Source organism: Sceloporus occidentalis, unplaced genomic scaffold, assembly GCF_023333645.1.
Source record: "Sceloporus occidentalis isolate IW3139 unplaced genomic scaffold, rSceOcc1.0.p SCAF_1, whole genome shotgun sequence".
In the NCBI taxonomy this organism is placed as follows: Eukaryota; Metazoa; Chordata; class Lepidosauria; order Squamata; family Phrynosomatidae; genus Sceloporus; species Sceloporus occidentalis.
The window spans coordinates 308182462-308208936 of NW_028316981.1; the positions used below are offsets into that span (position 1 = coordinate 308182462).

At 40.9% G+C, this 26475-nt stretch overlaps 1 protein-coding gene across 3 annotated transcripts in view; it reads left to right on the top strand.

Moving 5' to 3' along the window:
* Window positions 1-26475, top strand: part of LOC149324214 (alpha-2,8-sialyltransferase 8E) — a 76543-nt gene that overhangs the window by 21597 nt on the left and 28471 nt on the right. The window contains exons 2-3 of one of the 3 annotated variants that reach the window (XM_089497758.1): window positions 9055-9162; window positions 25127-25219. In XM_089497758.1, the coding sequence (XP_089353884.1) occupies window positions 9055-9162; window positions 25127-25219 (201 nt within the window). The remainder of the gene's footprint in view (window positions 1-9054; window positions 9163-25126; window positions 25220-26475) is intronic. The other 2 variants (XM_089497767.1, XM_089497776.1) reach the window with 2 other exon arrangements.

Genomic DNA, 26475 nt, shown 5'->3' on the forward strand with positions numbered 1-26475 from the left:
TTTCTTAGGCCTTTGCCATGGCAGCCTGTTGTCTAAAAGTGAGAGGGGGAGGGAAGGGGAGAGGAGAAGAATCATGCCTACCCATGCCATGTGGCTGTTGGTATTGGAACTGTAGCAGAAGGAACCTATCACAGTAGGGGCAGAAGGGGAAAAGTCATGCTACTGAACACCATTGATGGGTTTCCCTGTCAATGAAAAGGTGTACTCCACCAATTAAATAAAGCAGCAAAGAGGTATCATGTGACAAGTACTGCCCCCAAAATGCTATTATCCTGCTGTAATTTTGGTTTACCAGCTTGTGTGATAAACTCCTTTGTGTGATTAGCCAGAGTGACCATGAATTTCAGAGGCAAGTGAACTGTGTTGTTGTTATTGTATGTCTTCAAGTAATTTTCTGCCTCAGTGCCTCAAGAGAGATTGGTTCCATGTATTTATTTTCATAACAGACCTCTCATCTTCCAACAATTTGTGTAGTTCAGGAGGGCCACATGTGGCCCCCCAAACTCCTTGGACTTCCCTTTGTTCGTTTCAATCCCCACAAGAAGAATGTATTCAAGAATGACTGTTCACCTTGTAAATAGCATCATAGAATCATAGAATCATAGAGTTGGAAGAGACTGCAAGGGCCATCCAGTCCAACTCCCTGCCATGCAGGAAATCCAGATCAAAGCATCCCCGACAGATGGCCATCCAGCCTCCGTTTGAAGACCTCCAAGGAGGAAGACTCCATTACACTCCTAGGAAGTGTGTTCCACTGCCGAACAGCCCTTACTGTCAGGAAGTTCCTCCTAATGTTGAGGTGGAACCTCTTTTCCTGCAGCTTGCATCCATTGCTCTGGGTCCTAGTCTCTGGAGCAGCAGATAACAAGCTTGCTCCCTCCTCAATATGACATCCCTTCAAATATTTAAATAGGGCTATCATATCACCTCTTAACCTCCTTTTCTCCAGGCTAAACATACCCAGCTCCCTAAGGGCATGGTTTCCAGACCTTTCACCATTTTGGTCGCCCTCCTTTGGACACGCTCCAGTTTCTCAATGTCCTTTTTGAATTGTGGTGCCCAGAACTGGACACAATATTCCAGGTGGGGCCTGACCAGAGCAGAATATAGTGGCACTATTACTTCCTTTGATCTAGACACTATACTTCTATTGATGCAGCCTAAAATCGCATTGGCCTTGTTAGCTGCCGCATCGCACTGTTGACTCATGTTTAACTTGTGGTCTACTTGGACTCCTAGATCCCTTTCACATGTTGTCTCCTTAAGCCAGGTGTCTCCCATCCTATATCTGTGCATTTCATTTTTTCGCCCTAAGTGCAGTACCTTACATTTCTCCCTGTTGAAGTTCATTCTGTTAGCTGTGGCCCAGCTTTCTAGTCTATTCAGGTCATTTTGAATTGTGATCCTGTCCTCTGGAGTATTAGCTATTCCTCCTAATTTGGTGTCATCTGCAAATTTGATAAGTATTCCCCCATTTTTTTCCTCCAAGTCATTGATAAAGATGTTGATGAAGATGATGAAAATAGGTTGCGGGACACCGCCTGGAGTATAGTGTAGTGGTTAGACCTTAGGAAATCAGTGTTCAGATCCCTGCATAGCCATGGAAATCCAGTTAGTGACCTTGCATTCACATCCCTGCTCAGCTATGGAAGCCCATTTGGGTGATTCATGTAGTGATTCTCAGCCTAAGAGGAATGGCAATCATCCTCTGAACAAATCTTTCCAAGAAAACCCTAGGAGATTGATTGCTTGATTTGATTGATATCCTGCTTTTCTCCTGAATGAGCCTCAAAGTGGCTTACAGTATACATTATAACTGAATGTCTCAAACAATATGAAGTATAAAATAGGATAGGATTGCCCTAGGTCAGAGTTGACCTTAAGTACACTTCTAGGGAGCAGTGGTGATTTTGAGGTTACTCCTTGTCCTACTCCTGACTTCTTAATGTTACACCTACCCAGTCTGGCCCAGCTCCATCAGGGCTAGGCTGAAGAAAGAGTCTCCTCCCTGCATAACTGTCATCTTTCGGCCCGAGAGGGAGAGAATTAGGCTGGCCCAGCTCCATCAGGGCTAGGCTGAAGAAGAAGAGCCCTCCCTCCAGTCCATCTGCTTTGGTCCAGGCCCCAGAGGGAGAGAAGAATGCTGGACCTGATCCCCCCCCCCCCCCCACCATTTCCTTCTCCTTTTGTGTCGTGTCTTTTTAGATTGTAAGCCTGAGGGCAGGGAACTGTCTATTATCCCCTCTGTTGTAAGCTGCCCGGATTCCCAGTGATTGGGCGGTATATAAATAAATCCTATTATTATTATTACCCCTACACCAGTAAAACCTTCTTACTCCTTTACTCCTACTTCCCAGTCCTGGGGAACAGCCCCAGTTGTTTTTCAAGGCTGGTGTGTGTAAGTGTTTCTCTTTGTCTCCCAGTCCCTACCCCAGTGCAGTATATTAAAATTGTTTTGAGGTGTTTGCATGTACAATATAATAACAGGGATAAGGAGCAACAAATATATTTTGTTACTCCTTATTCCTACTTCTACTCCTGTAAAAACCTCTTACTCCTTTACTCCTTACTTATTACTCCTATTCTCCAGCCCTGAGTAATATAATAATAAAATGCTGTCCTGAACTTTTTAATGCAGTGCGCCCGTGTCTTATGCAGCTTTAACCATATGTGGGAAGCCACGCGGGAGCGCGGGGGGCACAAGGGGCAGTGCATCCCATTGGAATGAATATGGCGCACGCTCATGGCACATGCACACCACCGTGCCACTGCATTGCCGCATGCACAAGCCCCATTCATTCCAATGCAGCTTGAGCATGTGTGGAATTCGGCTTACGTGGGTGTGTGTGTGTGTCCGGAACAGATCCCCCACATAAGCTGAGGGCGTGCTGTATTAACAAAAATGTCTATCTTTTGGAATCAGATGTGGACTTGTAGCTGTGGCCCTTTTTAAAAATAATTTTTTGGTAGTCTGTGAGCACACATTCACATCCTGCATCTCAGGGTCACAGACTGGAATCCAGATCTGCTGCAGATCCTCACACCTTGTTTAGCTCCCCTTTAAACCACCAGCACATCATAGCATCATAGAATCATAGAGTTGGAAGAGACCACAAGCGCCATCCAGTCCAACCCCCTGCCATGCAGGAAATCACAATCAAAGCATCCCTGACAGATGGTCATCCAGCCTCTGTTTGAAGACCTCCAAGGAAGGAGACTCCACTACATTCTGAGGGAGTGTGTTCCACTGTTGAACAGCCCTTTCTGTCAGGAAGTTCCTCCTAATGTTGAGGTGGAATCTCTTTTCCTGCAGTTTGTAAGCAAGAAATTTCATAAATGGACTACACATGTTGCAAAGAAAATATACCTTTTGTCTTTCTGTATACTCTATGTTCTAGCACTATGGGAAAGGCTTGGCAGCTACCTCATCCCATGCATAATTTTTTTGTAAAAATTTTAAATCTTCCCCTCTTACTTTCTTCTTTCATTTAGGGGGAGAAAATCTCAAACTTCTTTACTTGCAGGAAATGAACAAATGGAATTAGTACAAACTGGATGAGAATTTTCAGAATGCCATCTCAAGGCAGCTGTCAGATACTGTCAAAACATTGACTGCTGCTGCAAAATTGTCCCATGTCAGAGGCAGATGATGAATAGCAAATGTTCACTGAATACTGCAAACAGAGAGAGGATTTGGAGAGCACGCTGGCCATCGGAATCAAAGGAAGAATTTTGACAAGAGTAATTCGGTGAAGGACTTTGTTTCAGCTCTAATTCAGTAAACTAGGCCATATTATTCTGTTCCTTCTCTTTTAAGAAAGGGGAGGGGATGCCTTTTACTGTAGCTAAATGCCTTCTTGTCATTCTCAACCATGATTAATATGTACGTTTCCTTTTTGATGGTTAAATCCAAGTGTATTTATTGCTCAGTATGGCTGCAGAGCTGTAGGGCACGTGGGGACAAAACTTGCCAGTTCCCCTTGAGCAACCTTGAGCTCACTCTTGCTTCTGTCGGATCAATTCCACTCAGTGCTTGCCTCATTCTGCTACAGAGCCCTTTGTTGACAATTGTTATCCATTTCCCCCATCAGTTGCTGTGTACAGCTTGCCATACTGAAAAAGGCCATGCTGGCACAATGGGGGTATGTCCGCTTTGTACTGGCACAGTCCCTAAGTGTCATTCTGCTAGCAGTGGAGGGAGGGATGATGGAAGGGAGGACAGTATTAGACAACACTATGTTGTAATGGTTATTGAAGTAAGTCAAGATGGAAAGTGCAAAGGCAGGTTTATAGGTGAATGTTACGATAACAAAAATAATGACCGCTGATGATTTACATAAGTTTAAAGTAGATAATTAAGACATTGAAATAGTTCAAGATTTTCCATACTTTGGTTCAGCCATTAATCAAAATAGAGAGTGCAGAAAAGAAGGTTAGGACTTGGATGGGCAGCTATGAAAGAATTAGACAAGTGTCAAAATATATAGTTGAATACTGAAATTAGGATTGTCATGCCATCGTGTGTACATGTGTGTGTGTTAATATGAGAATTCAGGCTGAGTATCCCTTATCTGCAATGCTTGAGATTAGAAGTGTTTTGGATTTCTGATTTTTTTTTTTTTTTAGATCTTGGAATATTTGCATATACCAAATGAGAGTAAAGACATACAACTGAGCATTAAACTTAGAATCATCCAGTCTATTGTATTTCCCATTGCCATGTATGGCTGTGAGAGATGGGCAGTTAAGAAGGAAGATAAAAAGAAAATAATCTCATCTGAGATGTGGTACTGGAGAAGAGTGCTGAGAATACCATGGATAGCCAAAAGGGACGAACAAATGGGTCCTTTAACAGATCAAGCCTGAACTCTCCCTGGAAGCCAAGATGACCAAATTCAGCCTGCTGTACTTTGGCCACATCGTGATAAAACATGACTCATTAGAAAAGGCAATTATGCTAAGAAAGGTGGAAGGTGATAGAAAGAGGAGAAGATGGCATGCCAGATGGCTAGACTCAGTCAGGGAAGCCATGGGCCTGAATCTACAAGACCTAAGCAGAGCAATGGAGGATAGAAGGGCTTGGAGATGTCTCATTCACAGGGTTGCCATGAGTTGAGCTTGGCTCGAGGGCAGTTAACACTAACAATAACAAATGATATATGATATTCAACCTGAATTAATATAGCAATACATTTTTTTTACTTATTTGAAATTCTGGTTTTGACCTATAAAGTCCTAGATGGGTTTGTGAAGTTGAAGGCTTTCATGGCCGGCATCCATAGTTTTTAGTGGTTTTTTGGGCTATGTGGCCATGTTTTAGATGAGTTTATTCCTGATGTTTTGCCAGCATCTGTGGCTGGCATCTTCAGAAAATGCCAGCCACAGATGTTGTCAAAACTTCAGGAATAAACTCATCTAGAGCATGGCCACATAGCCCTAAAACCCCACAAAAAACCTATATGGGTTGTTTCCAGGTTATGTGAAGAACTCTGTATCCCCTTATGAACTTGTCCATGTTTTGAGATCTTCTGGGGAGGCCCTTCTCTCTGTCCTGCCACTCATACAGGTATATTTGGTGGGAATGTGAAATAGGGCATTCTCAGCCGCCTCCTTCAGGGCATGGAACTCCCTTCCCAAATAAGTTAGACTAACACTTTCTAATTTTCCTTCCCTGTAAACAGATGATTTTAACAAGCCTTTGAGGACTGATTTTTTAGGTGGGATGTGCACTGTTTTTTACTTTATTCTACGTGTATTTAACTGGTTTTTAATTTTTTTGATGGTTGAATCACTTTTTAACTTTTGTATTTTGCAAACTTTACTATTTTTTAAAATATGTTGTAAACCGCTTTGTTTCCTGAATTGGGCCAAAGCCAGGATAATAATAATAATAATAATAATAATAATAATAATAATTTCACTTTTTGTATTGCATAGTAATAGTGGTAGTTTGGGCATTGTTACAACATAAAATTACATTTGGATTCAAATGAAAATTAAACACTGGCAAATAAGTCAACTATAAAATTAAAGAAATGGCTTTCAAACATAGATCAAGAGACTGCAGTGTTGGCAGAATAAAGTATGTGGGCCCAGAGCTGGAAGAATAAAAATACCACAGAATAAAATAACCTCACTAAAATCGTATTAACGCAAAACCGTATTGATAAAACCATGCCCATAGTTGTACACATGTTTCCAGCAGAGGTCTCCAGAAATCCATTTCAAATAAGGAATGGCCAGACTTTGAGACTGTTATTGATTGATTGATTACAGTTCCCAGAATCCTCTAGCCATAGTGACAGTGACATGTTGTCTGTGGTACATAGGGAGTTGTAGTCCAAAAAAGAAACATTTTCAGGCTTTAATCTGGAATGCAGGAACTCTGCAAAAGAGAATCCACAACAAATACAAAACATTGAATGTCCTCTTTGATGCTAATTGACTGTTAATGTCTTTGATCTGGTTGTGGATGAAAGTATTTCTGAAGAGGAACCCAAAAGGAATGAGCGTGTGGGAAAGGATAGAACATAGTTTGCTCATTCTGTAATTGCTCTTGACCTGGCTCTCTCTTTGGGGCTTTTCTGTGCTTTATTCAGTAAATCAAATTTAACAGATGTCCATTGCACACACAACTCTTGCCTCTTGGATCAAGGCCAAAGCAAGATCAGTCATGCTACTTTGGGGAATGAACATTTGTATCTTATGAGGGAAGGCTTAACATACTTGCCCTTCAGATAGCAGGCAGTGAGAGGATCCAATTAAGCATTGCAAATGCTAAGAGACTTCAAGTTAGGATGTGGTTATAATGAAGCCAGTGGCTTATTATATAATAAAGTCCAAGCCCTAAGGCTGGGACAGTATGTGATGTAGTGCATCATCCAAAACTCTACATTTGGCTGGGAGAGTTCACATCTAAATTGCTTCTCCAAAATGTTCTCAGGAAGCGTAGTCTCTCTTGGCTTCAGAGCTACATCATCTATTTGGAGAAGGCCCATGTAGTGGTGTCTGGTGGCTTCCATGTCAGTGGGGCAGTGATCCACTCGAAGGTTTAGTCCAGATTTTAAAGGCACTATCCCTCCCCATACCCAAAATGACACCTCAGCTTGCTCCTTTAAAATTTAGACACATTCACCACCCTCTGTTGTTACTGGGCACATGGCATAGCTCATTTGGGGAGTACTGCATGTGGGTGGCCAATTGCATTTTTCTTGCTAAGAGGTCCATGCCAGCTTTTACCAGGTTGGACAATTGATGAGAGGCTGTTTTGCACTCCTCACCCCATCTAGGGGGCACCACCAGCATGCCCAGTGTAAGATGTTGCAACATTACCAGTTTTGTTTTTGGCCATTTTAAAAAGTTTTTAAGGAGTGCTGTGAGTTGGGGGCTTAAAGAGTTTGACCAGAACACTTTATAGTCCACAAGTGGGCAGCTGCACAGAGGGCAAGGTCTATTTCCCCAGTCTTCTCCCATCTGCTGGGTCACACTGACATATTTTGGCCTCTCCAAAGTGATGCAGCATCACTTCTGGCTGCAGTTCTGGCCAATTCTCAGCTAGTTTTTAACATTTATTTTGTGTTTTGGGGATGTTTGGGCTTGGAGGATCAAGGGAAGCCAACCATTGTGGTTTGGTTGTATTTGGGGCACTTTGGGGCAAAATATAACTCAAGGTTTTTTTAAAAAAAGAAAACAGTCTGGGAGTTTCAGGGCCCTCACTTAGAATCACAGAATGATAGAGTTGGAAGAGACTTTGAGGGCCATCCAGTCCAACCCCCTGTCATGCAGAAATACTCAAGTCAAAGCACCTCTGACAGATGGCCATTCAGCCTCTGTTTAAAAACCTCCAAAGAAAGAAACTCCACCACTTTCCAAGGCTGTGTCTTCCACTGTTGAACAGCTCTTACTGTCAGGATGTTATTCCTAATGTTGAGGTAGAATCTCTTTTCCATTGCTCTGTCTCTGATCTAATACAAGGAGAGACGGGATTAAATAAACACTATTATTATTATTCTCTAGAGCAGCAGAAAACAATCTTGCTCCATCCTCAATATGACACTTCTTCAAATATTTAAACAGGGTTATTATATCACCTCTTAACCGTCTCTTCTCCAAGCTAAACATACTCAGCTCCCTAATAGGGCATGGTTTCCAGACTTTTCACCATTTTGCTTGCCCTCCTTAGAAGTCCTAGGGCTGCATGTAGCCTATGGGCTGCACTTCATCCACTGCTGTTGTCATCTGAAACAACTACTTCAAGAAGTAGATTCTGGAGGACATCAGTGACTGACCCCTTGTTAATCTTAGATGTTATGAAGGACAATATCCAGTTGTCAGTACTTGTTTGTTTCTTTGTTTGTTTATCACTACCACCTTTCTCTCAATATTGCACCCAAAGCAGCTAACAATATAATCTTTTTGTCTATTAATGCCAGACTTGCCTGAATTGGCTGTATCATTCCAAATGTGCTTATTGTTAGTTTTGAATAAAAAGTTCCCTGAAATATCTTCTCTTCTTTCTGTAGTGTTAGGAATCTATTCTTATTCTTTCTGTGTTATTTCAGTGCAAGGAAGGAATGGAGGTGTGCTTAATGAAGCCGATGCTTTGCTGGACATTACTTTTTTAAACAGACATTTGGTACTTCTGATGTCATTCCTTCCTTCCTCTGAATGTTCAGGGGAATGCAACTAGGAGTCTCTGAACAAATCTTGCCAAGAAACTCCATGATAGGTTTGTCTTAGAGCTGTTGTCATAAATTGGAAATGACTTAGAGGCACATAATAACACAATAAGATATGGGGAAAACTACTACAAATACAGGACCTACAGGGCTGCTTATCTTTTAAAAAATTTCCCCCTGAAATCTAGTCTTCAGATTAAAGAAGGGAGGAGGGAAATAACCCACTTTACCACAATCTTTCAGAATAAGATGGGTCTTTTCATTCTTCCTACTTTTGTTGGAAACTGTATTCTGTGATCGATTATATATCACTGATGCTGAAAAGAACTGAGCCGATGAAAGATTTGAAATATCAACTGCCTCATTTTCTCACTAGTAGGCTGCAGTTTAGCTGGCAGAATGGAGAGGAAATGGCCAATTGGACCAGCAGCCTCAATTTCACGGATGGCGGAGCTCTGAGGAGTGGCGGTAACACAGGCACCAGGTACAAACACAGATGACATGATGCTGGAAGGGACAGATGCTTTCACCAGGGACTCTTTTGTGCTACACAGTTATAGCATTATGATTCCACTTTGACTGACATGGCAATATCCTGTAGTTCAGCGAAGCACTAGAGCTCTCTCTGGCTGAGAATTCTTGGTACCACAATTCAAAAAGGATGTTGAGAAACGAGTGTGTCCAGAGGAGGGTGGCCAAAATGGTGAAAAGTCTGGAAACCATGCCCTATAAGGCGTGATTTAGAGAGCTGGGGATGTTTAGCCTGGAGAAGAGAAAGTTAAGAGGTGATATGAGAGCCCTGTTTAAATATTTAAAGGAATGTCATATTGAGGATTGAGCAAGCTTGTTTTCCGCTGCTCCAGAGACTAGGACCTGGAGCAATAGTAAATAAATCAGAGTTTTTATTTGTTATTTTTATACCTAAATGGTTTGTTTTACTTGTTATTTTTAGATTGATTGTTTTTCCAATATTAGCTCCTCTCTTTTATCCATATTCTTGGTTAAAGTTGTTTTCTCAATATTTATCTTTAAACCTGAGATATTCCCAAATTCTCTAACTTTCATTATTAAGGATTTCAAAGACAATAAAGACAATACTGAGTCCTCAGTGAAAGCCTTGTGAAATTCTCTAAATTCTCTAAATTTCATTAAGGATTTTATATCATTAGTAGGGTCACTTAAAGGCAATACTGAATCGTCAGTGAAAGCCTTGAACTTAAACTCACTACCTTTAATTTTTATCTCCTTTATATTTAAGTCACTTTATATATCAATTAAGAGGCCCTCTAAAGTCATGATAAATAATAGTAGGGACAAGGGACAACCCTGCCTTGTACTTTATGTAATTCTAATTACTTTGTTGGGATGTCATATTAAGGTGGAGCAAGCTTGTTTTCTGATGCTCCAGAGAATAGGACATGGAGCGATGGATGCAAGCTACAGGTAAAGAGATTCCACCTAAACATTAGGAGGCACTTTGTGACAGTTAATACTGTTCAACAGTGGAATACTCTCCCTCACAGTGTAGTGGAGTCTCCTTCTTTGGAGGTTTTTAAACAGAGGCTGGATGGCCATCTATCAGAGGTGCTTTGATTCTGTGTTCCTGTATGGCAGGGGGTTGGACTGTATGGCCTTTGTGGTTTCTTCCAACTCTGTGATTTTATGAATTCTAAATGCTCCTCCCTAAATGCCACATCCCAAGATTCATAGCACAGAGTCGAGGCAGTTAAAGTGGAATAATAACCCTGAGACTGTGTAGTGTGAAAGAATCCCAGTAAGTCATTTCATAATTCGATGGTAGAGCTGGAGCATTGGAAAGTTTGTTTTGCACTGGAGATTCTGAGAGCTGTAGTGTAAAAAAGGAATGTTTCCAAGCTCTGCCGGCAGGTGGTATTTACCATGTCAGTGGGACAATGAATTTGTTCTGGGTTTTAGTGCAACCTTTAAAAGAGCTGAGTGTGAGTGTGTGTGTGTGTGTGTGTGTGGTGTTTCTTCAAGTTGTTTCCATATGGTGATCCTAAGGCAAACCTATCATGGAATTTTCTTGGCAAGATTTGTTCATAGGAGGTTTGCCATTGCCTTCCCCTGAGGCTGAGAACATGTGACTTGCCCAAGGTGATCCAGTGGGTTTTCATGGTCTCCAGAGTTGCAGAATTATAGTCCAACACTCAAACCACTATGCCATGCTGGCTCACAGAGTTGAGCACTGCCCCCAGATTTGTTCCTTGGGTAGTTCTTTTAAAGGTCAGACTGAAACTCAAAGCAGATTTACTCCTCCACTGACATGGAAGCCACCAGCTAGTACTTCTGGGTGGAGCTAATCCTTTGCTTAAGATGTGAGATGGTGTGTTCCAGGTTCAGGTGGTCAGCATGAGGCGTTTGGGAGATCCTGGTCTGAATCCCAGGGAAACCTCCTGCTGGTTCTGGTTGACAGGACTGGAATAGAAAGACCAATGGTCCTGTTGAGCTTAAACCTTCTTCCAACTTTGCTATATTTTCAGGGGCTTGTCCTGATTAAGGTGGACAATTTTGGATCTAGCATTTGGGTACTGATGGGTACCATTTAAAAAACAACAAAACAAGGCTCCAGAGTCTAGACTGAGGGCAGGAATTATCTCTATGTAGATTGCCCCAGGATGATGATGCCCATTCCTAGTGAGGGCAATTCAGTTTTATTGACAAGACAGCTACTTGCCCTTGTATGAAGAAATCTATACTGGTTGAGTCTCCCTTATCTGAAATGCTTGGGGCTAGAAATACTTTGGATTTCAGATTCCCCTCCCCCCCCCCAAGATTTTAGAATATTTGCATATACACAATGAGATAACTTGGAGAAGGGACCCAAGTCTAAATGCAATATTCATTTGTTTCATACACACCTTACACACATGAAAAAGAAGTTTCATAATACACCTTGTATACATACCCTGAATGTAATTTTATACAATACTTTAAATAGTTTTGTGCATGAAACAAAGTATGTGTACACTGAACCATCAAAAATCTAAGGTGTCACTGCCCCAGCCATGTTTTGGATTTTAGAGCATTTCAGATTTTGGATGTTCAAAAAAGGGATACTCAGCCTGTATAATGTGATCTGCATGAACCATTAATAGTTGGCAGGAGGTTTGATTTGCCCCCCTGTGCAATCTTTCTTAAAGCAGACAAATAGGTTATTTAAATTTTAGGTATTTATTTATTTTGGCTCAGTTATGTTTTAAATGTGTTTTACATGGTTCCATCTTTGTGCATTTAATTTAATATTATTATTATTATTATTATTATTATTATTATTATTATTATTATTATTTAGGTGTAACTTGCTGTAATGGGTTGTATACCATCTTGGTTTCTGCATAGGGAAAAATATAAATAAAATAAAATAGTGCATTTCAAGCATTTAAACAATGGGTCATATGCATGGTTTGTAGGCATAATCCTTATTGCTATTCTGTAAGGGCATCCTATATTGTTATTTCTATATTGGAGATGCCAAAGTAGGGTGGATTGGCTCACTTAATTTCTTTTTTTCAAACTAAAGATTTTGAAGCTGAAAATTAAGAAGGAGGTAAATCAAACATACATATGTACACATGTAATGTATTCTTCCCAGAGAACTGAAAGACCTTGTGCAGAGCCATCTTTACCTGTGGTAGGCAGACTTGTACATCTGTTGTCTCTGATCACAGATTGTTTGCTGCTTTAGAAAACATGCAAAATCTTCAAAGAAACCTGGGGCCATTTCACACTACACAGTTCTAATACTAAGATGGGCAGGTTACCACAGGCAAGTCCTGTAGTATCTTGCCTGTGGTTCCATCTCAAGTCAGTCCCTAGGATGGTGTGGTGACAGGGGGGTGGGGGTATTCACATGCTAGCCCACAGCCACACCATGGATCTGCTGCTGCTGCAGCACACTCCTTACATGCCGCTGATCTTGCACCCTCTCCGCAGACCATAAAGGTGAAAGTGGGGTATCTGACTACACCCACATTGCCATCACAGGCTGTGGCAGACACCTTCAGAGAGGATGCCACAGTGGCAGTAGGTAAGGAGTCAATGGGCTTGTCCAGTCTGCCAGCTGTTACATCTGAGTTTCACAAAAACTTTGCTTCACACAGCTGGGCTTTTTAGACTGGATTGCCTTTTGGACTGGGATTGTACCAGATCCTAAGGATCTGTGTCCAGTTTGCCCAAGCTTGGCCAGTGACTATTGGCCTGTGTCATCTGGCTAGGCCAACACCAGGAGAACATGGGCCTTTTGTCCTGTATGTGTACAGCCTCACAATTCCACTTTAATTGGCATGGCTGTGTCCTGTGGAATCCTGAGATTTGTAGTTTGGTGAGGCACTAGAGCTCTCTAGCTGAGAATTCTGAATACTCCTCTTTTAACTGCAGGTCCCAGGATTTCATAGGATGGAGCATGAGAGCCAACATGGAACCATAGTGTTGTCACTGTGTAGTGTGGAAGGGCTCATGATCTCTCTGATTAAGAAATCTCAGTGCCCTATTCTAAATTGCCAATCCTAGGATTCTGGAGGATGCAGCCATGACAGTCTATGTGGTATCAGTGTTATAATCATGTAGAGTGAAAATGCCACTAGGCTATACAACCAATTGTCAGGGGGGAAGGCAGAAGACTGTTTCTTCATCATACATCCTAATTCAGCATTGGGAATATGTGGGCTTTGAGTAGTTGTAGGATTGTGACTCCCATCAGTCATAGCAGACATAGACAGAGGTGAGGGGTGTTGGGAATTGCAGTCTAATAACCACATGCAGATCTGCTCTTTGTGGGTATTATGTGTAAACCACTATGGAGTGAGAGGTGCAGTATCATGTACATGTACAGGCAAACATCTATTTGTTTACCAGTTCACACTCTGAATGCTATTCCTAATCCTGTTTTGTACTCCTTAAGTTTAAAATGAATTAAGTTTAAAATTAATTAAAGCTATGTGTACAGAAGAGTTTTTGTAAAACCTGTCAAGCAAAGTGTTTTTACTTGCTGGCTACAACAGTTTGTTTAATTGCCTTTTACCTTTTTGTCATTAGGGTTTTTTAGATGTATGTGCCATGTTTTAATTCATGATGTGAGCCACCTTGGGTCCTAAATTGGGACAAAGAATATTAAAACCATAGAATTACAGAACTGAAAGAGACCACAAGGGCCATTCAGTCTAGGCCCCTGCCATGCAGGAAGACACAGCTGAAGCACCCCCAACAGATGAACATCCAGCCTCCGTTTATAAACCTCCAAAGTAGGAGACGCCACTATGCTGGGGCCTCTCCTGTTCTCCAAGAATTCTCAAAGATTATTGCCAGTGATTCTGCGATTATTTCTGCCAGTTCTTGTAATACCCTTGGATGAAGTTCATATGACCCTGGAGACATGAATTCATTTAGAATAGTCAGGTGTTCCTGCACTACCTCTTTAGCTATTCTGTGCTGCATTTTCCTTATTGCTCCATTTCCCCCTGGTTGACCATTGTTCTCCTTCTCAGAAAAGACCGAGGCAAAGAAAGTGTTGAGTAGTTCTGCATTCTCTCTGTTCCCTGTTAGCATTTCACCATCTTCTCCATGCAGTGGCCTTACCATTTCCTTGCTGTAAGGATGGATTTTTGTTTTAAAAAAAAAATAAACATTTCCACTTAGGCATAGTGTTAGCAGCTGTGGTTCAACACTAATGGGGAAGAGAAACTGGCTGTAATGCTCCCTACAAGTCATGTGCTACTGTACAGGATCATAAGGATGTGAAGGCAGGGATGGCTTTAGAGTTCTCTAGACATAAGCATTAAGCTTATATAGTGCTGCATTCATTTTGAAGGTCAGACGTAGCATGTGATGCAATGTGAACCTGAGCAAAGAATATAGAGAAAGCTGATCAGTACAGTAAATTCTAAAAGGCTAATATGTCTCCTGTACAGCAGTAGTTTCAAGAGCCAGGTTGTTAGCATTTGCAAAATGCATCACTCTGAAACCACTGACCTTCCTTTAATTTTCTTTAAAAAAAAGGCTTGGGGAATTTTGGCCCTTGGTATTTTCTCCAGTCAGTGGCTATTTAAGGCCCAAAAAGCTCTTGCATAGAATTCAGTTTTTGTTTTTTCATTCTGCATGGGGTCACTTGAAATTGTGTTGTGATTTGCACCCCAGCAGTCTATTGCCTGGAACTGTCCAAAATATTCCCACACAACTTGTGACCCATCAGGTTCAATGCATCCCATCAGCCACTTAACAGCCTATCAGGAACTCACTAAATGTTACAACTGAACTTGAAATTACAGTTAATGAACTGGATGAGTTCCAGGGCATTAGCTCTTTAATGGAAAATTTATATCAAAGCTAGAAATAACCTGGAACAGATTGGTATAAATTCTTATACTACAAAAAAGAAAAGCAGGTCAACATGTTTCACGAAGTTTTTTATTCAAAGCTGACAATAAGCACATGTGAAATGAAACAACTAGGCCTGATAAGTAAATGTATAAAAGTGTATAAGTAAATAAAAAGATTTTGAACCTTTTAGAAAATACCTAAAAGCTTCTTCCAAAATGCATACGGAACTGATTCATTTTTCACCAGCTGCCACTTTTCTTATGATTGCTGTTTTGGTATTCAGATTTACAGATTTGTGCTTTTTTAAAAAAACAAATTTGCTTGGGATAACTGGTGAAGTGTGCCTAACTGGCCTCTCCGTTTCTCTGTTTTGCTGTTCCCACATGCACAGTGAGGGATCCTGGGTGCAGATGCTCTTTACCTTACCTGTTGTAAGGAGACACTTGCAGCCACAGTAGGTTTGGGTAGAGTAGAATCCCATTCTTTCCCAGGTCAAGCTTTATTGCATTGTTTACTGCAGGTTGTATTTCTCCAGCTCTCCATCACCAGCTTCCCATTGCTGTTGGAACTAAAAAAACCTTCCCACTAGCTAGACAGAGGACAAAGAGGAGGGGGACCTAAGTGGATATTAAAAGGGCTTTGTAAAAAAGAATTTGTCAGAACCCTTGTTAACTTAGGTATGTCTCTATTGCTTATTTCATTATTAGATTTTTAATTCCACCGTTTGTTTGAGGCAAGGTGGACAGCTTCCTGCACATTCTCACATGTCCCCCATTTCCATTAAATTTTTTATTGAAGAATCCCCTTTGCCAGGCTGTTTCAAAGTTCAAGGAGAATTAGAACTTGGCTGTCCTCACTCTAGTCTAATACACTAATCCGTTGAGAATGACTTGATACCTGAGTAAGCTGCAGAAAAAGTCATGACCTTTGGCCACTACTTTCCTCAAGGCATTTGATTTAGAAGGGTCATCTGCAAACTTTCTGCAATGATACTGGAATCTTAGGGATCAGTTGTTAATTGTTATGAAGTCAGCTTTAACTTATGGTGACCCTATGAATGAGCGACTTTCAAGATGTCCTGCCATCACCAGCCCTGCTCAGGCCCTTCATAGTCAGGGCAGTACTTCCTTGATCGAGTCTATCCCCCTGTAACACTGGTCCAAAACGCACTGCAGAAATAATCCAATTTGCGACCGCTTTAATCACCCTGGCTCAATACAGTGGACTCTTGTTATCGTCTGGGGTATGGCTTTACGACACCCTCCACCCCGTGGATATCAAAATCTGTGGATGCTAAAGTCCCATTAAATACAATGGGATAGTAAAATTGTGTCCTGTATATAAAATGGCAAAATCAAGATTTGCTATTTGGAATTTCTACTTTTAAAAAAAATATTTTTAAGCCGTGGATACTTGAATCCATGGATAAAAAAATCAGTGGATAAGGACTGTACTTGGAATTCTGGGAACTGTAGTTTTGTGAAACATTTAGCCTTCTCTGTCAGAGAGCTCTGGTGCCACAATTACAGTTCCCAGGATTCCCTAGCACTGAGCCAGGGCAGTTAAAGTGGACTCAAACTGGATGATTTCTGCATTGTGTTTTGGACCAAAGTCTTCCTCTTTTCCTACTGTCTCCCACTTTACCAATCATTATTGGCTTTGCTAATGAGTCATGTTGGAGTTTATCAAACGGGAAGAATTTCTCTTAAATTCGAATGAAAAGAAAGTGGGGCCAGAACGCATTCACTTAAAGTCGCTAGTTTCGCGCAATTACGTGAATGCGCATTGTGTTCGAACTGATTTCCCATTGCCTGAAAATTGAATGCCATTGCCTGAATTTGCGTGTGGCAGTCTATAACGCAATAACGTGAAACCACATGATTGCATTTGGACTGACTTCCCATTGCTCGAATTTGTGTGTAGTGGGTTATCACGCAATAACGTTAAACCCCATGATTGTGTTCAGATTGCCATTGGATTATACTTCCAATTCTCCTTGTCTGATAAAGTCCGGTGTCTCATGACATATGGAAAGTAGGATAGCTTCAGTTTCTTTTGGCTTCTAGGGGGACTTCAGGATTGCTTTGCTTTCCAGTACCATTTTTCAAATAGAGTTGCTACATTTTCAAAATACCAGTAAGGGACAGTTGAAACTCTTGACATATATGTCAACTCTTGACATATGTTTGCTGCCTTGGGTCCCATTTTGGGAGAAAGGTGGGATAAAAATACAATAAAAAAATAAATATAAGATTGACAGTCATGAAGTACTAATTAACAGTGATCTGCCTAAATGTCAAATTAAAGTGTTGATTTCTGTTAACATAGCCATTCATTTCTTTGTAAAATTAACATATTGAACACACTCATAAATTACATGAGGCACACATTTTTGTTTTTAATGGAGTACCCAAAACATATAAGGGTTTTGGGGCACTTTTTGTTCAGACTGTATAAAAGCAAAAGCCTTTAAACTCTCAAACAGGGAACATACTTTTAAATAAGGGACACCTGTTACTCCTTATTTTTGCTAACTGCTGTTGAATCAGCTTTGACCCATAGTGGCCCTTTGAATGAAAGACCTCCAAGTCACCCTATCATCCTCAGTCCTGCTCAGATCTTGAAGAATCAGGGCCAAGGTTTCCTTGATTGAATCTATCCATCTGAAATGCAGTCTTCCTTTTTTGCCTTCTGCCTTCTACATACCCAAGCATCATTGTCTTTTCCAGTGAGTCATGTCTTCTCATAAGACACCCATGTACAACAGTCTCAGTTTCATCATCTTGGCTTCTAGGGATAGTTCAGGCCTCATTTGCTCCAAAACACCAGTTGTTTGTCTTTTTAATAGTCCATAGTACCCACAGAACTCTTCTGACTGCAGCACCATATTTCAAATGACTTGATTCTATCAGCTTTCTTCACTGTCCAGTTTTCACAAGCATGAGCAGAAATGGGAAATACAATGGTATGGACAATCCTGAGTTTGATATTACATTGAATATGTTTACACTTCATGATCTTATCTAACTGCTTCATAGATGCTCTTCCAAGTCCTAGTCTTGTTCTGATTTCTTGGTTGCAGTCTCCATTCTGATTAATGACTGAGCCAAGGTATGGAAAATCTTGAACTATTTCAATGTCTTCATTATTTATTTTAAAGTTATGCAGTTCATCTGTGGTCATTATTTTTTTTTGTTTTCTCTGTGTTTTACTGTAAATCTGCACTTGCACTTTCTAGTCCTATTAGGGACAAACTTTTCAACCTTTGGAATCCTCTATAATAATGTACACCTGACAACCCTGATTCCAAATAAGTTGATTTCCTTCCTGTCAGCTTTCTTCACTGTCCTTCACTGCCATCACTTCACTTGGTATTGGACATACCCAGCCTCAAGGCTCTTGCTGTTGGAGTGTTACAAAGCCAGCTGTTTGGCAAGGTAACTTTGCTATAAGGAAATGTTGTGGTTTTTATCCTTTGATAGCAGGAGGCATCGAGAATATGTATTTATTTATTATGTGAATGCCAAACTTGCTGTTTAGCACAAAGGCTCCAACATCAAGAAATGAGAGAAATCACCATTAAAAATCCTGGCAACACTAAAACCACTAACAAGAAGGTCAGAATAAAAAACAAACAAGCCCAAAGTGTTAGTGATTTTGACAGAAGGGACTTTATTGTCTGTTGGAAAGGACTGTTGCAGTTTTTGGTTCACATGCTTTATTTTAGTATTTCCTGTGCTTAGAACTGTACTCTTGAGGACTGTATTCTGACTGTTTCTCATTATTTAGTTTTCTACTCTGTAAACAATTATTGATGTTAAAAAACTGGGATATGGATTAGGCAAATAAACAAGCCCAAACATCTCAGAAGGCATGTGCAAAGGGGGAAAAGGTGTAGCAATGAGCAAGCGATAAACCAAACCGTATTTAGCCCCAGGCAAGTTGCTGTGGAGAGGGCATTTGAAACCTGGCATGTCACCATCAAGTCTCTCCTTACCTAATTTTCTCTGGAAGTAATGTAGCCAGGTTTATGAGGGAAAAGGTTTAAAGTTCACCAATCCTAAATCAGAAGACCAGAATCAGAATTGTGAGTAAATCAGAAAAACAGATTGGCAGTCAGAGGAATTATTTTAAGAGTGACTGGATGTGTTGCAGTGCCTGTCTGTACTCCCATTGCTTTAACCCAACCTAGTTTAAAGCAGCCATCCCTGGTTCATAGTGAAACTCAGAGTGGATTCATCATTCATTCTTCTGACCTGAGAGTCACCATTTTCAACTTTCCACAGGATAAGGGCACATTTTTAAAAAATGGGGACTCCTGTCCCAAAGCAAAGCACTATGTGGACTATTCCAGCAGCATTGTAAGGAAGTAGAAACCTATTTTGTATGAGCAAATAAACACTAAACTGACTTCTGTCTACCAGCCATCATGCTGCTGAACTTGAGGTTGCTCAAGTAAGGCTGAGTGCAGCAAATAGGGTGATTTCCTTTCTCTGCTCTTAATGCAGCTTTTAAAAGTCTGCATAATTGCATTGTTCACAGTGAGAGTAAGGAGATGTGCAAGCCACACTGGCGGCAGCAAGCGTATGGGCAGAAATGCAGAGATTTTTCAGGGGGAGGTGTCACAAGTGCTGCATTTGGTAAGAGGCCTTTTTGCACAGCTGCAAACTGACTGCGCTAATCAGTTGCAGAGGAGGATGTGAGTTGGGAGAGACAGTAATTCAGGGGTGGGAGCAGCAATGTAGCTATGGGGTGTGTATGTGCAAAATGAGGGCATTGCCCCCTCCCCCAAATAAGTATTCTGCCCAACCAAATGACATTTTCATTCATTCTTCACATTTCTAGCACGGCAGTACCTTAATATTTCAGTAATATGCAGTAACAATTAGTAATACTGCTTAGGCATCCAAAGAAAAGGGACAGGCAAAGGCTAAAATTGTAGAGACATAGAGCTGGAATAGATCACCAGGGGCCTTCTGCTATGCAGGTATACACAATTAAAGTGCTCCCTGTGACAGGTAGCCATCCAACCTCTATTGAAAAACCTCCAAAGGGGCCAGATAGGCCAAAATAAAGCTGCTTTGGGTCACTTTGGAGGTATGCTGTTTAAATGCTGCATGTGTCCTAAGAGGCCGGAAGCCGGGCCAAAGCTACGCTCCAATCCTAAGGACTGGAGCACAGATTTTGGCCTCTTAAGATGCATGTGTCATTTAAACAGCATACCTCCAAAATGACCCGAAGCAGCTTTATTTTGGGCTTCATTCCCACCTCCATAGTTACACTCTATGAGAAACATATGACTTTACAGATGTAGTTGTACTGTGATTCCCAGTAATCTTCACCATTGGCTATGCTGACTAGAGCAACAGCAAGTGCTGCCTAGCAACATCTGGAGGGCAACAGAAGTCCCTTGTTTTAAAGCAAAACAAATGAGCAGAGGAAGAAACTGGCAAAACCACCTCTGAGGATTCATTGCCTAAGAAAACCCTATGAAATTCATTGAGTTGCCTAAGTCAACAGGTGGCCTGAAAGAAGTTACATGCACACACATATTTTGTGCAGCATCTGGTGTAACATTTGGTGTGTCTGTGTGTGAGAGAGCAAGAGTGAGAGAGTGAGCACTAACACGACATTAATGCCTTTTGGGGAGCATGGGCTTTAGAGTGTACTTATAACCCAGCCTAAATTCTGGCCTTCTTCCAGCATAGTTTTGTAGTTTGCTAAAATTTTATTTAGTGCTGGGCAAACATTTCCTTGCTGTTCCTTCTTCCGCCTAGAGCCCAGGTTTACTTCATTGTTTGCTTGTTTTTGAGCCACTTATCTGGGTAAACAGGAAACAACTGAGGGGAAAACTGCAGGATACCTTGGAAAATGTTTATAGCCTTCTTATCAAATTGGCTGGCAGCCCCATCTCCAAACTTCTCTCTTTCTTTCGCTCTTGGAAGTCCTTTATGAGCCAACTTTCCCTCTTGTCTGTCAGATCCCCATAAGCCAGATGAGCTGTTGAAATGTGATTATTATTATTATTATTATTATTATTATTATTATTTCTAATTTAGGAATGTCAGGCAGCACAACCACTCCATGGCAGACATGGAGATTGATTCACCCATCTTCATTTACTTTTCCCTGTGATCATGGGCTAATAGCTTCATGGTAAAGGAGCATCCTTTAATCTGCCACAGATTTCTATTTAGAAAGGCAAAGGCAGCTCCAAAGGTGGTGACTCTGGACTTACTGGGATGGTGAATCTGTTCCAGATTTTAGTCTGAACCTTAATAGTCTTTTTCAAAGTGCTGAACCGATTTTGGGGGATAGGATTTAACACCTTGAATAGCTTCTTTTAAGTTAAGACTGAAACCCATAACAGAGTCACTGCCCAAGTGACCTCAGGGCTATTTGGTAGTCTGGTCCTAGCTATGCCAGTGGTCTGTCTTGGCCACTTCTGTACCCATCAGACTTGCAAGGGCTTCTGAACTTGGGCATCCATGTTTTATCCACCAGATTACCTTTGAAAACCACCCAGGAACTTTGGTTGGCTATAAACAGAATAAGTTAGGATCATATTAGAAAGACTTTCACTTGCTCATCCTCTAATGTCGTGTATGCCATCCTCTGTCAACAAGGCCCTTCAGCACCCTACAGTGGGCAAACAGGCAAGTCTCTGTGCTAGAGGATGTCAGATATTAGGAATAGGAATACACAAAAACCTGTTGCAGAACATTTCAGTTTTCCTAGCCATTCCATCTCTAACCTCAGGACAGCTGTCCTTGAACAAAAAAAGTACTGCAAAGGAAGACTGGAAAGAGAAATAGCTAAATTAGAATATATCTACAAACTCTATTGAGTTTGTTGATGGGCAGGAAAGCAATTTTAAAAAATGTTTAACAGCAACAACACACCTACCAAAGCATACTTGTTTGAAGAATCAGTGACAGCCCTCTATTTCTGAAGACGCAAAGCTGACTATAAGCTAGTCTCTTTTGCACTGCAGAAATAATGCAGCTTGAGAACACTTTGACTGCCATGGCTCAATGCTATGGAATTCTTGGATTTGTAGTTTCCTGTGGCACCAGAGCTGTCTGTCAGAAAAGACTAAATATCTCACAAGAATACAATTCCCAGAATTCCATAGCATTGAGCCTTGGCAGTTCAAGTGGTGCCAAACTGGATTATTTCTGCAGTGGAGATGCAGCTCATAAGATTTATCCATTGCTTTTGGGGGAATGCATAGGTTCCAGAGAGGCATGGGAGATGTAAATCAGTGGTCCTCCAGGTATTTTGCATATCAATTGCCACAGCAATGGTGAGGAATTGTGGGAGTTGGAGTCCAAAATATCTGTACAACCAAAGTTTGAGAACTGCTGGTAGACATTACATAATCCAACTGCCCCAAAAGGCATTTTTTCTACTTTAGCACAGATAATGTTCCCAAAGGAGGACTGTGGTCATTCAGGTTTGAAATGTAAAGGCAAAGGAGAGGACATACAAGAATGAGATAACACATCCTGTTTATTGCTGTCCTCAGTCTTAAGCTTAATTACACGTTTTGCATGTCTCCCATCAAAACTAATGAACGAGTGCTGGGAAAAAGCCAGTAGAATGGATTTTTGCTATATGAGTCTACCTAAGTTTTATGATACAGTACTTGGGGGAAGGCTTCATCTCAGTTGCAATGTCAAAATCAGTTCCCAGTATGGACACCCTGACCGTAGATGGACTGCGGTCAGACAGTGAATCTGTGTGGAAAGATCATTATCCTTGGCTGGATCCACACTGCAGAAATAATCCAGTTTGATGCCACTTTAACTACCATGGCTGAATGCCATGGAATTCTGGGAATTGTAGTTTTGTGAAATATTTAGCCTTCTCTATCAGAGAGCTTTGGTGCAGTAACAAACTACAGCCCCCAGAATTTCATAGCATTGAGCCATGGTAATCAAACTGGATTATTTCTGCAGTGCGGATGCAGCCCTTGAGCGAAGAGATTCCCTTCTCCTCCTGAACCAATCCTGTACCAGGAGCAAAGAACAGCTTTATTGGAACAAATCAGAAATGTATAAGCTCACACTGTGAAAATACAAAAAGCTGTAAACCCATGTTTGCAGTAGAGAGGTTCTCATGACTTCATTAGATGAAAAGTATCATTTCAGAATTAATTTTAACAACCAACAATGAGATATTTGTTTCCTTAGCATTGGTTAGTCTATGCTGCCCAAATGTAACAGTAAATGATACATTGAGCGGTGAGAACCAGAATTTCCATCAGCTTGCAACCAACTGCAACAATATAACATTCCAGGCTGGCCAAGGTCAATTTCCACTCTGCGTATCCACACCCGCACGGTCAGTATGGTTGAACTGTAGTTTGCTAATGATACAGTAATTGATTTTAGATATTTGTGAAATTTTCTTCATCTATAGAAAATCAGACCTTGAGAGCATCTAGTTTGACCCCAACTAAAAGGGAACTTGGGACTCTTGCTTTGAACTTTATAAATAATTGAATTACTGATGAGCTCTCAGGACTTTGCTTACAGGCAAATCTATTTAGGATGCAGGAAAGGGCCTTCTTGATAGTTGCTCCCAGACAGTGGAGCTGCTCCCCATGGAAGACTAGGGTCCAAAACACACTGCAGACATAATCCAGTTTGAGGCCACTTTAACTACCCTGGCTCAGTGCAAGGGAATTGTAGTTTCTTGTGGCACCAGAGTTCTCTCACAGAGAAGGCTAAATGTCTTACAAAACTATAGTTCCCAGAATTCCCTAGCATTGAGACAGGGCAGTTAAAACAGTCGCAAACTGGATTATTTCTGCAGTGTGTTTTGGGCCTAGGCTAGTCATTTCTCTGTGTTTTTAGTTTAGACAGGTTTTTCGATATTGGCTGATTGATGAAGAATAATTGTTTAACAGAGGGGGCTGTGCTTTTGCCTTCATTTTTTAAATGTTTCAAACTGTTTTAATTTAGTGGTTTTTTAAAAATAGAATTGCTTATTTGTTTGATTTTTTAAAAAAGCCTTTTGTACCATAAATTGCTTTAACTGTGTTTATCAGTAAATTGCCTTGGTTTCCGTATTGGAAGAAAAACAGGATACAGACACACAAATGAAAAAGAGAAATGAGATAGCCTTTTTTTCCAGAAAGAAAGACATGATTCAACTAATGTTAGAGACTGGCAAGTTTCAGACTATAGCAGCTGGGTTTCACCCTTGCCTAAGTTTCAAAAAATTTGTGCAAGCGATCAATTCAGACCTTTGCTAGGGGAGATCTTTCCTAACACAAAATCCCAGATGCACAAAATAGCAATAGCTGTATTGGCCGACCAAAATACATCATGCAATCCTCTGAAGCTTCACTTGCATTTTCATCAGGCAAAGATGCTAACAATCATACAGGAGAAGAAAAGTGATGATGTCAGAATCACAGGCCTACATTTTGTCTCAGTTGTTGCTTCTGTTATCAGATGGTCCGGAGGGATCTCAGTGCAGGTAGAGGCATCTGCCCTTCTTGTCCTGACACTCTCCTGATACTTCTTTGGTCATCTCCTGCTGCTCCAAAATAAAAAGAACGAACAGGGCTGTAGCTCAAGACAGATGGAACAAGGCAGCATACTCCTGCTTTCATTTAAATTCTTAGTTGTTAGGGTCTCCCAGTTTATTTGAATGGACACTTGATTGCTCTGGACCATTGGGAGGTGGTTGGGAAATGAGAGATTTTGCTGTATGCACAGATTTGAACTGACATGGGGAACATGTAAAGCAATATAGAGAATTGCTCTTCTCAGTTCTTTCAAGCACATTTCCTCTAGCTTCTGGGTGCATGCAGCTAAAGTTTGGAAATGGCTGTGCTGTCTGGGGGAGCCTGGGAGTTGTAGTCCAAAAAAGTAACTTTTGTGCATAACAGTATACTATGGTCTGTGCATAACTTTGCAGGTGAATAGTGTCAGTGATGGTTTCCACTCAGGTTAAATAAATAAATAAGTAGTTTCTGGTGTCTTGCAAAGAGATGTGTACATGTTTATGCTTATTTGATAAAATGGTAAGTTGTGATTAAATTTTTTTTCTTTTCTTTTCCTTCTGTCTCTCCCTCCTGCTCACTTCATCCCATTTAGGTATTTTGAATTTTACGAAGGTCCTTTAGAGTTCAACTCTTCAAAATGCCTGGAACTGAGAAGGGGTATCACTGATGTGAAGGTGCTCTCAATGTAAGTAGCAGACATGTTCTTTCATTTCAGCCAGACAAAATTGGGGTTGAGTCACCACTTAGGTATAAAGCTCAGGGAGGACTCCACTTTAGTGTCTGGTCATGGGTTTGCTTGGTAATAAGAAGCAGAATGGCAGTGTGAGAGGATTACTTTTTAGACTATATCTCCCAGAATCCCCAACAGGCATGGTGGCCATATCAGCGGAGGATTCTGGAGTTATAGCTCACCTACCTACCCCTGCAAAAATACACATTCCAACTGTCCTGATTTGGTAGGGACTGTGCTGATTAATACCCAGACATCTGATTTTTTCCAGCTGCATTTAAAATGTCCCAGTTTCTCTCTCCTGCTCCCATTTTCCCTTTTTGCCTTTGGCTTATTTCAGTTTCTGCAAATTGAGTTTGAAGTGCAAAACTGGTTTGCACTCAATTAATTCAGCAGGAAGCAAAGGAGGGGAGAAGGTGGAATCTTGTCCCAGTAGACTCAAGCAAAAGGAAACTGCTGTAGCTTTTCCTAGCTTGTCTGTTTTTTTCTGTTCTCATTAATAACTTTTGCCATCTTGACCTTACTTAAATGTTGCTTGGCCATACATGTCCCAATTTTCATCTGTGAAATGCTAGAGGGTGTGAAATAACTTCTCCCAGCTCTGTTTAGAATGCTAAAGGAAAGGCATCGTTAGAAGAGAACTGTGGGGGAAGGCCCAGTTAGGAAGGTTAATACAAAAGAGGCAAAAAGTCCCAGGATATTTAGAAAAATGGACATTATTCTTTTAAGACCAACACATTCCAGACAGAAAATATTTGTGTGGCCCTCATCAGGGACTGTTATGGAGGGCAATACTTACACATTAATAAGTATAGATTAAAATGCATTAAAATAAGTACAATATCTGAATGCACATTTCTCTTTTTCTCATATTAGTTTACAGATGCAGTTAGTATCTATAAGGCATACCAAAGTAATCCAGATAGAGTACATTACTCTGCATAAACCTATAAAACATAATAGGAGTCTGCCTGTAGGGATTTCAATAAAATGTGTCTATGTTTGATAAACAAACAAACTGATCATTTTTTAAAAGTATAGTAGCCAATAGAAATAAAAGTAGGGGTCACAAGGATGCAACCCTCTGTTCTGTTGCTCCTCCCAGCATCTCCCACCATCAGCTATGCTGACTAGAATTGCTGGGATTTACAATCCAGTGATACCTGGAGATCCTAAGTATTACTTTCTTACTCTGGAGGAGATACCAAGAA